The sequence below is a fragment of the Jaculus jaculus genome, chromosome 9 (genome assembly GCF_020740685.1).
Source record: "Jaculus jaculus isolate mJacJac1 chromosome 9, mJacJac1.mat.Y.cur, whole genome shotgun sequence".
Lineage (NCBI taxonomy): Eukaryota > Metazoa > Chordata > Mammalia > Rodentia > Dipodidae > Jaculus > Jaculus jaculus.
The window spans coordinates 129,656,128-129,671,576 of record NC_059110.1 but is presented as its reverse complement, the minus strand read 5'-3'; the positions used below and the strand labels follow the sequence as shown (position 1 = coordinate 129,671,576).

Sequence of the window (15,449 nt, the reverse complement as noted above, 5' to 3'; positions counted from 1 at the left end):
AATTTTATCCAAATAAGTATGATGGGCCCTTTGGCCAACACTGCTAATATTTTCTCATGGGGTACAAAGGGTGTTCCGACTTGTACATATATGGTAAAGAGGCTGTTTTTTTTACCTCTTGGTCTGTGAGACAAGCCACTACTATTCTGGATGAGTGGGACTCAGTGTTGATGGTTCAACTGCTAAGGGAATCTTTGGCTCTGTGTTAGAAATGGCAAATAGTAGAGGAGAAAGGGCCACTGGTAAGATGCCCATGCTTCTATAAATGACTCTAATGAAATCCACTGGATTATCAAAAAATAAAATAAAATAAAAGGACATGTATGTAGAAGGGAGTCAGATGAAGGAAATCAGCATGAATGGGGGAGGACAAGAGAGACTAACAGGGATGGATGAGTAAGATCACAATACATGATATACATATATGAAAACATAATGGAACTCATTATGTATAATGACATATACAATAAAAATCATTTAAAATATAGTATCAAAATTCATACTAGGGTCCATCGAGAAGTCAAGTTACTTCAAGTCCCAAAGATTAGGGGAAATTTTTATGTTTGCTATTAAGATTGATCACATGTAAAGATTATATTAGTATAAATACTTTTCATCACTGCTCACTACCCATCTCCACATGAAAAAGTAGATGCTTTACCTCAAAGTGCAGTAATGTACAGCCAACCAGCGTAGCAGGTGGAATTAACAGAGTAATACAAAACAGCGCTGTCTCTCTATAGTATTCAATCAGCTCAAAAGTTACAGAAAAAAGGGTAACCTAAAAGAAAATTAAAGATACATAAAGCTGCCATCTAAAATTCAACATATTTCCAAATAAGGGAAAATTTACTTAGAGTGCATTCTCATTTGGAATTCCATTCCAATGTCATCATCAACAATTCTTTGTAGGCATAAATTTGACAAAGCTGAACACATTTAGGATCTTATGGATAGGCTAAAATTGTTATATTCTGTTTTAATTATAAAAGAATGAAAGTAAAGTTGGTATTATTTTGTCTTTGGACTTAAGGATTGAATAATATGTAGATAATAACAAAATGGAAATAATTTTGAAACTCATTAGAAGAAATCTCAGATATATTGGTGAGAGAAATATAATCATGAGGCACATTCCTCAATGGCTTAGATGCAAATGTTATTATAGCAATTATTGCAAATAATTCAACAAAAAGCTATAGGCATATTATAGCCATGTACATGTTTCCACATTATAACAATGCTTCCCTAGAAGGTTCAGTGTGCTTTTTATTTTATCATGATAGTGCCAGAGAAGTGTGCCTAAAAGTGTGCTCTGATGATATTTCTATTCTTAAAGCTTAAGTTCTCCCGCCACAAAGCATGAACTCCTGCAGAGTAAGTCTGTGAGCGTGTCATCAGGGCCAGTCCTGGGCAGCTTCAGCTTTTCTTTTCCATCTGTGTTAGCTAGGTCCCTGCCTGTGTTGCATCTTCTTTTCAGACACATGCTACACCAAGTCCCTGCTGCTTCCTAGGAGAAATCTAGCTCTTTCTCCATCTGGATTTTTGTTCTATGTGCGCAATCTTCTAAAGAAGAGAAACATTTCTTCAGGAAATCTCTTCTCTAGGAAATCTTGCCTTCTTGCCTTCTTTCCTTCTTTCTTTCCTTCCTTCCTTCCTTCCTTCCTTCCTTCCTTCCTTCCTTCCTTCCTTCCTTCTTTCTTTCTTTCTTTCTTTCTTTCTTTCTTTCTTTCTCCCTTCCCCTTTGTTTCCTGGTTTGGTATGTTTGTGTGTAGAGTATGAGTGCATGTGTGGCGTGGGTTGGTGTGTGATGTGTGTGATCTATGTGTTTGCAGGTGCTCACGCCCTGTACACATGGGTGTGGAGACCAGGAGAGAATGTTGGGTATCCTCTTCTTTTCACTTATCTGCCTCACTCAATCCAGAGTTGTCATTTCATCCTCCTCAATCTCAAGTTCTGGCACAAGGAAAACCAATGAATATTTATTAGATGATAATTTGACACATTTTTTAAAATAACAAAACAGGATAAATGCATGTGATTTACACATATTTCTCCTCAATTTAGAGATAGAATTATATTTTTTTTCAAATAATCATGAGTAAGGGATGTAGAGAATCTGTTTTTAGTTTTAGCTTTTTATTAACAGTATTTATGGTCTGAAAATTCCTGGGGCCCTTGAGACCTCAGGTAACTTTTATTTTTACTAAAAGTTGTTTTTGGAATGGTGTTGAGGTTTCTTTCAAACTACAAATAAAAATTAATAAAAATAAAATTATACATACACACACACACACACACACACACACACACATATCCATTCCATTATTTTTATTTTACTTATCTTGCTTTAAAAACTGTAGCCAAATTTCTTAGTAATATATCTCCATAATTCTATCATGGAACAACTGAAAATTTCCCAGAAATATTTTAACTGAAATATTTTAAAGTGCCATTCATTCTCTTATAGAAATTTAAGTATCATATCTCAACCACATGATAAAAGAAATAGCACTAGGGGCTGGAGAGATGGCTCAGTGGTTAAATGCACTTGCTTGCAAAAGTAACAGTACTTACAGTAAACATACTTACAATATAGAAGCAAAATGACCAAATGCCACTGTTTTTTCTTCCCTTGCGAGAAAGGAACGATATCATGTATGTCATGAAGATAATTGATGTGGCATAGCCAACAATGTACAGGATCTGAAATCAGTAAGCATGTAAGAAGAAAGGCAAGCTGCTTCGTGGACATAATGCTGGACATTATTTTTAAGTTCTTTCATCTGTAATGGTTGATGATTTAAATGTTCAGAGGAGCATTAGTAGTGAATGACACAGTATGCCTCCTGGATTTCCCACTGTCCAACAGAAGCATACAAAAAACAAGCAGGACTGGAAGAACCAATTTTGAATGATCCAAGCAACAAATAGTTTTAAAAAAAACACCTTTAGGGCTGGAGATAGGCCTCAGCACTGAAGGCACTTGACTGTAAATCCTAAGGACCCAGGTTCAGTTTCCCAGAACCCACATAAATCCAGAGGCACAAAGTGGTGTCATGCTTCTGTAATTCATTTGCAGTGGCTAGAGCCCCGGCGTGCCTGTTCTCTTTCTCCCTCCCCCCCCCCCCTCTCTGCCTCACTCTTTCAAAAAAAATTTTTTTTTTTCAAAGAACAACTTTAAACTGTTTGGGAGTGTCTTACTTTGTTCTTACCCAAACAAATTCCAGATTAGTGACAGCCTTGTAGATAGAAGCCTGTATTCTCAGAGCAGGACCTTGGGTTATGGCCCCAGAGGAGGCAGAGGAGATCTTACTATGAAATTACAGTAAATATCTGCTCCAACCTTCTGGGCACTATCTAAATGGCTAATCAAAGCACAAGGGTGAAGGACACTCAACACCTACCAAACCAGAGATCCAGAGGCTCCTAAGAGCCTATCACTGAAGCAAATTTGAAACGTACCAAACCTGGCTCAGGGAAATTTGTGGAAGAGGGAGAAGAAAGTGTTAGAGCCACAACTTGGGACAATATTCACAGAGACATTGCCTCTCCCTCATAACTGACTGCTGCCCCACAATGCATGAACCACAATCCCCGTGGGGATGATCTGCACCCCCTATGAGGAGGGCCTCTTTGGAAAAGGGGCAGGGATGAGGGAAAGGGTGGTACCAACATGTGTTATTTACATAAATATGTCCAGAACCAATAAAAAATTAAAAAATATATATATGCTCAACATCATTACTCATTAGCAAAATGGAAATTTAGACAATGAGATACTGGACCCTCATGTTGGCCATGATAGTAGTAATTAAAAAATGAAAGACGTGTTGGTGATAAAATAAAAAACTAGTACAGCCACTGTGGAAAACTGTTTGATCTCTCCTCAAAAAACTAAACTTAGGGCTGGAGACATGGCTCAGCGATTAAGGCATTTGCCTGTAAAGCCAAAGCACCTGGGTTCGACTCCCCAGCATCCACTTAGAGCAGATGCACAATGGGGCGCACGCGTCTGGAGTGTGTTTGAGGTAGGTAGAGGCCCTGGCTGGCCCATTCTCTCTCTCTCTCTCTCTCTCTGTCTTTCTCCTTCTCTCCCTCTCTGCCTTGCTCTCTGTCAAATAAATAAATACATAAAGTATTAAAAAAAGGCAACGAACTAAACTTAGAATGAGCATATCTAAAACCAAGTCATTCCACTCAGAGGTATATGTCCAAGGAAGCGAAACAGCATTGTAACATACACGCTTGTGGCAACGAGTACTGAGTGCCGGATGATTCACAGCGGCCTAAACGTGGAAGGCGGCCAGGTCTGGTTAAATCAGATAATGATCCTACTTTTATGAATGCTGTCACTTACCTGAATAAACAGATCTAGTGTTGCAAACACGACCCCTTGCAGGTGTACGGCATAGTACGCGACGTACATGAACAAGATGAGCAAGCTGTAGATGGGGACTTCCACCAGAGCCTGCCCAAACCAGTAAGCAGATGGGTAGAGGCCAGAAGCCCACAGCTGGAACTGGGTTTTGCTCTGTTAACAAAGCGGAAACATCGTAAATTGGTTAGTGTAATCTGTGTGTGGAGGGAGAGAATGGGAGTAGTGGGAGGGAATTACGGTTTATTGTCTACACTTAGGGAAGTTGTGAATAAAAAGTATTTAAAAATATAGAACGAATAGAAAATGATCAAAGGATTATCCATAACTACAATAGATCCCATGGATAAAGGCTACACAGACTAAGGGGTATGTAGAGGCCCAAAACTAATGTGTCTCCATTTGCTGTTACAATTCATAAAATCAAATTTATTCAAATTTGCCCTTATGATTTTCCTGATATAGCTTATATTGTGACCTTAAAAGTCCTGTCATTGTCATTTTTGTTTCTTTGTGGTATGAATCTTTCTTTAGGGTACATGTAAGATATTTTTATCACTAGTTTCAGAAATTTATAATTTATAATTTTAATTCCTATCTCAGGGTCTACTTTGGGCTTACTTATTTTAATTCAATGAAGTTATATCTGTGCAGTTATGGTTTTCAACAAAGTTTGAAAATTAAAATATACTTCTGTTACTTTATATCTCCTTGGCTTTAGTGAGTCCAGTTAAAAGTATGGTGGACCGATTGGTATTTTCCTATAACCCTTTAAATTCATAAAGCCCTGTGTATTTATTAAGAGATTTTCCCCTCTGTGTATTAATTTTGATACATTCTTCCAGTTCATTCTTCTTTTCTTTTCTTTTCTTTGTTGTTATTTTATTTTTTATTAGTGTTGTTTATTTATTTAACTTTATTCCAGTCACTGATAAGAAACCTGCAATCATTCTTCTTTTCTTATAGTGTGTTGTGTTCTGTAAATTACATTCATTGCTTCTTTTCATATAGAGACTATATTATTTGCTCGTACCTTGCACAAATTCTATTTCATTTTATGCATAGGTAGGATGTGTGCTCGTGTGTGTGTGCACATATGAGTGTACCCTGTGCACACATGTGTAGAGGCCAGAGGAGGACATGGATGTCCTCTGCTATTACTATTTCCTCGAGACAGGGTCTCTCTTAAAGCTCATTCTGCTTTGGCTAGTCGGGCTGATGAGTTGCCCTCCTGTCTCTGCCTCCCTCAGTGCGTACAGCAGGTGTGTATGGCCACGCCCAGCTTTCTACATGGTGCTGGGGATTTACTTTTACAACTCTCTTAAATTACCACCTTTACCATATTCTTTAATTTAGTTAAGTCCTGGAGTATATTAATATTTTCTTCATTAATGTTATGATCATTCCTTTATAATTTGGGTGTCTTTTCTCAATAGATTTCTATTTGTTTTTTCCTACTTAGAATGCCAAGGAATTTTTCTTAGATGTTGGTCACTGTGGATTTACATGGCTATGAATCAGATTCTTTTTTCTTGCTTTAAGAATATTCAGTTTTGTTCTGGAAAGTGATTAAGCTGCCTATCAATTCACACAAGCTTTCTTGTTTCAAAGAGTGCTTTATTCAAGCACTAAGCCCTATTTTGAATGGCATATTCCTTGGTTGAATCCTTTGGCAGACTCTTAAAACTGTTTATAGGAACTAAATACTTTTTAGTCTTGTATTGATTCAACAACTTGTATCTTGTAGAGATCCGTAGGTTCTGGACTTTAGGAAGTTTGGCTCCACTCACATACAGCTTAGTATCACCAACAGATTCCAAAAACCCCTTATGCAGAGATTTATAAACCTTTTGCTAATAACATCTTCCTTTTCAATACACAGTTAAGCAAATTCCAGCTACATCAGCCTTATAAATGATCAAGTCCAATGTTGTCAGTTTAACAAAGCTGCTTGCCTGTTGGTCTATTTGTCATTTGTCTATTGCTTGAAATTTCTCCTTTTCTGGTCCTTGAAATATTCCCTAAAAGTAATTTGTGACAAGTATATAACATAAATTTATTGTTTCTTACCTCTAAAGAATCCCATTTCTGCCCTGAAAATAGAGTCAAAAGTATTCAGGGTATGAAGTCAAATTTCATCACTGTTTACCCATTAGCCAGAAATAAATGAAGCTTTTATGTATCTATCTCTAATTTTCCTCTCCCTCTTTCTATCCCTCCATTTATTTCTCCACCTTTCTTTTTTCCTTACTTCACTCTTTTATTTAACTCCTATAACCTGTTAATATGTGAAAATTGACTTTTCAGAATGTAAACATTCATACCATACTAAATAAATTTCCTACAATAACAATATAATTTATTTAAATCAACTAAATTTTCCATTACCTTATAGTCATCAATGTTGGTCATGGATATATAAGGAGAAACGCAGGTCATCAAAAGGATCCAGGAGATGATATAAAACATGAAGTTATACTGTCCAGGCTCACTTTCACCCTAAAAACACAGGCAAAGACATAAACTAGAGACACAAAATTGAAATTCACTGCCTGGATTACATTCCCAAACACATGCATGTGTAATCTGATTATCTGCACTCTTGCTTTTCTTTTTCAAAGCCAGAAAACAAGATGGATCCTAATGCTATACAATTAAACCCATGGGGATTATTCTGGTAGAGCAATCTAAGAACTACCAATAGACAGAGTAGAATCTATGAGTAAGCATCCACCTACCTTATAAAAAGTGCTACGGTCAGTCTGAATGCGCACTGATGGTGTGAACAGTCCAAGTAGCCCATTACTAACAATATCCATAAGAACTGGGAAGCAATTCAGTCTTTTTGTATTGCATGATAATGTAAAGTTGTAATTCTAAAACATAATGAAAGGTTACAAGTCCTGAGGAAGTGAACATGAAACTGATAAGCAAAATGTGCAAATATACTTTTTTAATATGAAAATTTTAGTATATTGTTTTTATTGACAATTTTTACATGTATAAAATGTATTTTGATCATAATCCTTTCTTATGACAGTATTTTGAATTCCTTCCCAACTGGTCCCTCTTAAACTTTGACTTTCTTTAGGACTGTCTTCATCAGTTTGAATGGGGAATTATTTACTAGAGCAAAAATCAACATTATAATTTTTAAATGTCCTAAGTAAATTATGGCACATAACTAAAGTTCAAGAAAAATCCAACGGAGGACAAAATAATCACAGGCATATAGCTGTTTCTGCCAAAGTTAAACATTCCCTGCTGGAGAGAAAAAGGGAGATTAATAACCCTCAGGAAGCTCAAAGAATTTTAAGAATCACAATGCCCTTCTCTAAGGCTAAGCCATTGCTAACACAGTAAGCAATTGCTGGGGAGAGGAGACTCTTCAGTGGAGCTCCCTCTGAGTTGAGTACAGAGCTCTAGTGATGCAGCTTTCCTGAGTTGTTTCCAGTGCGGCTGTTATCACTCACCCATGCTCCTGGAGGAGCCCAAATAACTCACTGTTTCCCTAAGATAGACTTGAGTGGAATTGTTTCTTTGGTCGTCATCCTTTCCCTCTTCAATGTATACAAAAATCACAGACTGTTTCTTATTTTGGAATTACCTTTGAGATCTCTACTCTAAGGTTTATTTTCTTTAATAAAACTTTTCTTTATTTATTTTGAAAGAGAAGCAGAGAAAAACAGGAAGAGAGAGAGAATATGTGTGTCAGGACTTCTAGCTACTGTAAATGAATTCCAGACTCATGCACCAACTTGTGCATCTGGCTTACTTGGATACTGGGAAATCAAACTTGGGTTGTGGGTGCTGGGGAACCAAACCCAGGTGTTTAGGCTTCATAGGCAAACATCTTAATCACTAAGCCATCTCATCAGTTCCTATGGTTTCTTATAGCTAGGAATAAGGAGTTTATTATTTTTATATATCAGTTGCAGAGTATGTGGATTATACATTATATTGTGATATTTTAGATGATAGTTTTGCTAATAAGTATTGATTAATTAAGAGTTAATAGTGAATACCAGTTAAGTCTACCATCAATTTCATGAATACAATTCACTGATTAGTAAATAAAATGTACTCTTAAGTAAATATGAAGTTGAAGTGATTTAAAACAAACCTGGATTCTCTCCAATGTTATGAATTGTTTGTTTGCATATAGATAAATATTTTTCAACTAAAATGGTATACTATATAAGAGATCACATTGCGTTTTATTTGAAGTACTATTTTTTTGTGTGTGGGGAGGGTTGTGAGTGTGGGCACAGGCATGTCATGGCACAAATGTGGAGTCCAGAAGACAACTTTCAGGTTATCCAGCTCATTTGAAGCAAGAGTTTTTCACTCTGGATTCTCCCTCCTCTGTCCATGGCTGTGCTCTACATGAGTTTCTGGGAACTTCTCCTGTCTTGCCATCAACAAGCTGGGATACAGAAGCTCACTATGGCTTCTCACTTTTTATTTGAGCTCTGGGGATCAAAGTAGGGTGATCCAATCTGAGAAGTGACCACTTTATCCATGAAGACATCTCCACAACCCCTCACATTACATTTTTTTATTCACCTTAACATTACACTATCGAACTCACAGCTCTGTAACAGAATGAATAATTGGTGATTCACAAACCTTTTTGTCACCTGACACAATGATAGCACCATTGTACAGTGTCTCATCGGTACCATTTCTAGCTCCGAAAGCATCCACTTCCAAAGCTATGTTTTGCTGTTCCAGGGCATGTATAAAGTCATCAATCTTTGTTCCTAATAGTTAAATAGAAGAGGCGCCATGAAACTAAGAGACATCTTTCAAGATGCCAAAATAACCCTTTATTGTCACTTCCATAGACTGTCAAAGACTGCATGCTTATTCCATGACTATCCTTTGCTCTTTTATACATTTTGTAAGCATAGTTTAATAATTATAATTTTACCTTACTTATGACCTCTGCCTTTAAATAGATAATTTATTCCTACCTATAAGATATTTAACTTGCTTAATCTCCTTTTCTTAGTATTACTATTAGTAGTATTAGTAATATTGGGAAAGCAAGTTTTCAGTATTTTTGTATAAACCATTTTGCTTGTCAATATGTAATGACATGTAACATTTATTGTTTATCAAATTCAGCATTATAGTAGCTTAGGATGGAATTTCTTAAATTGTAAGACACACTCATTTATTCTTTATGTTGGTGTTCTCTGACAAATGTCTATCATAGTGAACACATCCAGAAACAATATTTGCAACATTTTTACCTGTCTTATTGATGATCAGTAAGTTAGTGAGAGGATCCCGCGGCTGTTGGTTAGGAGCAAGGAAATACATGTTAGGAGACAGATCCCAACAGTAATCATCTTGATATGCTATCCTGTGAGCATTTGATGCCAAGATATGAAGAAGTCCGACTCCAAAAGCCAGAATCCTATTAATAAGTAACAATAAAGACTAATCATTTACAGTTTTAAAAAAATTTCTTTTGGGACATGAACAGAGTGAATGCATGAAAATATTTTTTAAAAATAGGCATATAGGGCTGGAGGGATGGCTTAGCAGTCAAAGTGTTTGTCTGCAAAGCCAAAGGGTCCAGATTCAATTCCCCAGGACCTAAGTAAGTCAAATGCAAAAGGGGGCACAGGCATCTGGAGTTTGTTTGCAGTTGTTGGAGCCCTGGCACACCCATTCTCTCTCTCCCTCTCTTTCTCTCTGTCAAATGAATGAATAAATAAATAATAAAATATTTTTTAAAACAGGCATGTACATATATTTCTCTAACTTATTTCTTGATTTTTCTCTTTATTTGTAAAATGAAACTGATAAGGGTATCCTTGGTCCATTTCTCTCACTGTTTTCTGATCACAGCATAGCCCATGCAATTTTAGGAAGGTGGCTTCTCATATTTCAAGATGAGACCTAGCCTCATTTTCACCATCTCCACCCTAGTACCCATTCTTTCTGAAGCGTGCTCCACCAGTGTTGCAGACTTGGGGCTCTGGCATTCTCTCCCGCCTCCATGGTCCCGAATCATTGCAGCATGCCTCTCTAAGTCTCCAGGTTCAGAATCTCTCTAATGTCTGTGCTCTCCTTTCCTTGCATTCTCCACTTGCAGAGGTTAGGCAGGTCTTCTCTTCTGTCAGCATTACAGTCCTAATCCTGAACCTCACTCCAAGCTGTGGGACCTGTAGGCATCCCTCTCTACTCACGTCTCCCTGTCTGCTTTGCTTTCAAAGATTCTTCTTCTTCTTTATTTAATTATTTGCAAGCAGGGAGAGGTAGAAGAGAGGCAGACAGAGAGAATGGGTGTACCTGGGACTTCAGGCACTGCAAACCAGATGCATATGCTACCTTGTGCATCTGCCTTGATGTAGGTACTGGGTAATTGAACTCTGGTCTTTAGGCTTTTCAAACAGGCAATTTAACCACTAAGCCCTATTTCCAGCCCTAATGATTATTCTTTAAATTTTGCTCTCACTAATCTCTTTGAGGCCCTTAAAATTGTAATTACCAATTTATTCAACAAAGATAGATTGTAATCCTACCATAGGCTATGCTTCCCATGTGTGTATTGATTGAAATTGTTGGTTAGCTATGTGTACTGAAGGATACAGGAAGCTATGTGATGTTGCAAATGCCTTAGGAGCCAGCTGATGTCTTCCCTTTCCAGCTCCTAAAACTGCTTGACTTAGACCGATAATTGAAAGGAAGGAAGGAAGGAAGGAAGGAAGGAAGGAAGGAAGGAAGGAAGGAAGGAAGGAAGGAAAGAAAGAAAGAAAGAAAGAAAGAAAGAAAGAAAGAAAGAAAGAAAGAAAGCAAGCAAGCAAGCAAGCAGTTGCTTAAGAGTCATAAGGAAACAGCACCAACTTGAAGTGTGTCAGCTTGACAGTTCCAGAAGATTTGGGAGAGCTGTAAGACAGAATGATGTCCACATACACTCATATGCTCACACACATGAACTGACAGTTATGTTCTGGATTGCCTCTCACATCTCCATGGAGCCTTTTAAAGAGTAACAATAGATAAACTTCTGTCTAAAAATACCCCTGACAGATTATAAATTCTCCAAATCAGTACAATAATGGGTCAATAACAGGAATGTAGACAAAAAGAACAGCTATGATGCATTTAGAGTTTTCTTGTATCTTTTTTTTTCCTGCTATTGCTAGGTGCACTTTTAGGTATACTTAGGCATACCAGGTATACTTTTTTGTGCCTCTGTATGTATAACATGCATGGTGAGTGGTTTATGCAGATGCACATGCCCCATGTGCATATGTGTAGAGGCCAGAGGACTCCTCTTGAGATAGGATCTCTCCCTCAACCCAGAGCTACTGTCTATCAATGAGCCTCAGAAATTCTGCAGTCTTCATCTCCACCAGAGACTAGGGTTATAGTGCGTGTGAGCTCTGGGGAGTTGAGCTTGGTGATCATCCCGAGAGGCCTTCATGCTTGAATTGCGAGTGTTTTTAACCCACCAGCCATCTCCCCAGCCCATTATTCAGATATTCTTAATACAATAACTAAAAGTCTCTGCAGCGTCTTAATACTCACAGCATACAGATAGCTTTTCTTTCATGCTTTAACTTCAAGAAACGAAGTCTCGTAACTGCACGGAGTTGTTGCCACCAGAGAGCCATGCCTTCCTGAGTCTTTTTCATGCCATTTAGTGAACAGACAAGTTGCTCCATCTCTACAAACCCTGCTGTGTCTCTTGTCCCTGCAGCCTGTGTATCCAACAAAGCACTGGCATCTATAAAATAAAAGTGGTCTCTGGTAAGTGATAACTCACGTGGTGAGAGAGAGAGAGAGAGAGAAGAGTGCATATATGCATGATTGTATCTGTGTGGGTGCACATGTGTGCAGGCGCCTTTGGAGCCCAGAGGTTGACACCAAGGCACTTGCTCAGTTGTTTTTCATCTTATTTTTGGAGACAGGTTTTAGTGCTGGACCTATAGCTCATTGATTCAGCTAGATAATCCAGACAAGGAGCCCCAGGGTTCCTCCTGTATCTGCCTCCCCAATGCTGGGATTACAGGCATGTGCCACTATGTCCAAACTTTTTATGTGGGTGGTCTGGGAATCCAAGCTCAGGTCCTCATGCTTGTACATCATGCTCTTTACCACTGTCCCATCTCTCCAGTCCTCTGAGATTTTCTGAGATGTTCCTGATTAAACTTCATGAGAATTTAATTCAGAGGTTTAATAAAATGCTCAGATAGAAGGATGCAGAAATTCTAAGAAAAATTAAAATATGCATCAATAAGATCTTTTAGAATAATGTTCATAATAACATTGTTCCAAATACCTTATATTATTAAAAAAAAAAAAAACCTGAGAGTGGCAAGCTTAGTGGATAAAGGCACTTGCTTATGAAGCCTAAAATACCCTGTAAACTACACATAAAAAGGGACACAAATAACTGGAGTTAATTTGCAATGGCTACAGGCACTGGTGCATGTGCACACACACACACACACACACACATACAAAACAAATGTCTGTGTATGTGCAAAATAAAGAAATGAAAATAAAGCAAAAAGTAGAAAAAACTTCAAATTATGTCTCCACGAATAAAACTGTTGAGTGTCACTCAGCAATGAAGGGCAGCAGTCATATGATACTCATAGTGACAAAGCCGACCTCCAGGGGTGTAATACTGAGAAGCACTGTCTTTCCATGTAAGTCATAGAACAGAGAGACACAAAGTTGCTTAAAGAAATCTCATGGGGTGGTGCTTGGGAAGGGCACAAAGCAGCTTCCTAGGGTGAAGGAAGTATTCTCTGTCTTGTTTTAAGTGGTTGTTTCAGGACAGCTAATATCAAAATCCTCAATGCCAAAAGTTGGGCACTTCATTTTATGTAAAGCATGCCTCATTAACTCATAATGACAGTGACCCATGGTGAAACTCAGCAAGTTCTACAACAAACTATACTAGGATAAGAATCCACAATGTTTGGTGAATAGGTCAATTCACACAGATTGGACATATTTATATGCTAAAATATTCAGACTTGAATTTGTTTATTTATTTTTGTTCTTCTTGAGATGGTGTCTTGCCCAGATTTCCTGGAACTCATGATCCTTCTGTCTGAGCCTCTCCAGTGTTGGGAGTGAGAATAAAATAACAACCATAAGGAATAAAGATAGGAAGGATTATGAGTTACTGGGGATTCCTTTACCAAATGTGTAAGAGCTTCATGGACAATAAACTTTGGAGAGTGACATAAAAGATATTAAAAAATACGAGAGAGCCAAGCCAAATTCCTGAATGGGAAGACACTACTTTTAAAATGTTATTTTCATAAATAATACAGGAATTCAATGCCTAGAAATGACACAAAAAGGGAAGCCCTGTTCACTATCTGGGATGGCTATATCCCAACCCTGTGACAGTTGAATTTCTTGAGCAAGTGGTCCTTTGAGAACATGTCCACTGGTGCCCCAGTGACACACACCCCTGTGGTGAATGTGCTGACGAACTGTATGATGTCTCAGTGTTGGGGAGAGAAAGGGGTTAAATATGTGTATCCTTCCTTTTAAGTAGAAATTTAAAAGGAAGAGCTTTGATAAACACAGGCTACAGCATTTGGGATAAATGAATGTTTGGTTAGCTCTTGATAGTCAGGAGTAGAATCACATTGTACAGGCTAGGAGGTGATTAGTATTGAGAGTGCAGGTGACATAGAATCAGTGAACTTACCCACTGATCAGCTTTCTGAAGAGTGACCAGTGTTGTAGAACAAAATGCAGTGACTGTTGAAATGGAGTGTTTTCAAAATGGACACACCACACAATATAGTAAATACCATCTATATGACAGTGGTCATTCAGCTTTTTTACCTGACTGGTCAACAGCTGATTTTCCTTCTAGGCTCAAGAACACCTCATTCAATGTTGTCATAGAAACACCATAATTCTCAATTCCCAGGTCAAAACAGCTTTCGAGATCTCTATAAAGATCTAAATAATAGGACCAATCATAAATCAAGAGAAATATATCACAGACATGCTGGTTAATTACACTCTTCTAATTCTACAGAGGAAGGTCTGAAATTGTTATTATGTGAAAGACCTCCATTACAAATTAACACTTTATAAGAGGCCAAGTTTAACCTATAGAAAATCTTCTTTCATTTGATATCATGTATTAGAGCTCAAACTTAATTTTCTCCAAGTAAAAAGTTCATCATACTTACTCTTCATATTTCTACTTAAAATTTCACATTGATTTTTATCTGATAGTGCTTAAAGTTAAATTCATGAGGCACTTAATTTTTTTCTAACTCTAGGCCTAATTATGTAAAAAATGATTTCCAGGGAATAGAGTTTCCTTAAATTGTTTTAGGGACAAATAGTTTAAAATACAAATGGAGAATCATATAAAATATAATCAACAGAAGATAAAAAAATTAATACTCCAAAGGCATATAGGTAATGCTGAGTCATTTTCTCTTTAGAAAATATCAGTCTAAGAGACACTATAGGGACTATGTCCTTCATTTCTGCTTCTGGGTACAGAAGGAAAAATCAAACATAAATTCATATATAAAAACAGTGATCTGATTTTCCCAGATGTCAGAAAATACCAAGGAGACCCAAGACTAGAAAAGAAAGCTGACTGCTTAGGCTGAGTCAAGTCATTCCTATCACATCTGCCAGGGCTCACAGGAAACATTACTGAGGAAGAGGTGGCTTAAATATTAGAGCTTCTTTCTCTGTTAGTCTGAAAACCTCCTCCAGGGGCATGGAGGTAGATACTGAGGAGACTCAAAACTCATCAAAACAGGCAACCAGAGGCTTCTGATAGCTCAACACTAAAGGAGACTTCTAAAACACCCTTCAACCCAAGACTCAAGGAACATCATGGAAGAAGAAGTGGAAATAGTATAAGAGCCACAGGCTGGGAAGATGTATTCTGAGGCCTTGACTCACTCCCCTCCAGAGTCCTGGTGGTGCATTGTTGACCCCACTGTGATTACCAATAACCACATAGAGGAGGGCCCTCAGTGAAATGGGGGCAGGAAGAGAGAACAGAGTATAACCTGATGGGAATATGACCAATGGTAATATGCCT

At 37.7% G+C, this 15,449-nt stretch overlaps 1 protein-coding gene across 2 annotated transcripts in view; it reads right to left on the bottom strand.

Moving 5' to 3' along the window:
• LOC101595231 (ABC-type organic anion transporter ABCA8A) overlaps nt 1–15,449 on the bottom strand; it is a 70,412-nt gene that overhangs the window by 17,734 nt on the left and 37,229 nt on the right. For both annotated transcript variants that reach the window (XM_045158156.1, XM_045158157.1), the window contains 9 exons: nt 14,216–14,335; nt 11,927–12,125; nt 9,637–9,803; nt 9,008–9,141; nt 7,117–7,254; nt 6,767–6,877; nt 4,361–4,534; nt 2,593–2,706; nt 662–781 (listed from right to left, as the gene is read on the bottom strand). In XM_045158156.1, the coding sequence (XP_045014091.1) occupies nt 662–781; nt 2,593–2,706; nt 4,361–4,534; nt 6,767–6,877; nt 7,117–7,254; nt 9,008–9,141; nt 9,637–9,803; nt 11,927–12,125; nt 14,216–14,335 (1,277 nt within the window). The remainder of the gene's footprint in view (nt 1–661; nt 782–2,592; nt 2,707–4,360; nt 4,535–6,766; nt 6,878–7,116; nt 7,255–9,007; nt 9,142–9,636; nt 9,804–11,926; nt 12,126–14,215; nt 14,336–15,449) is intronic.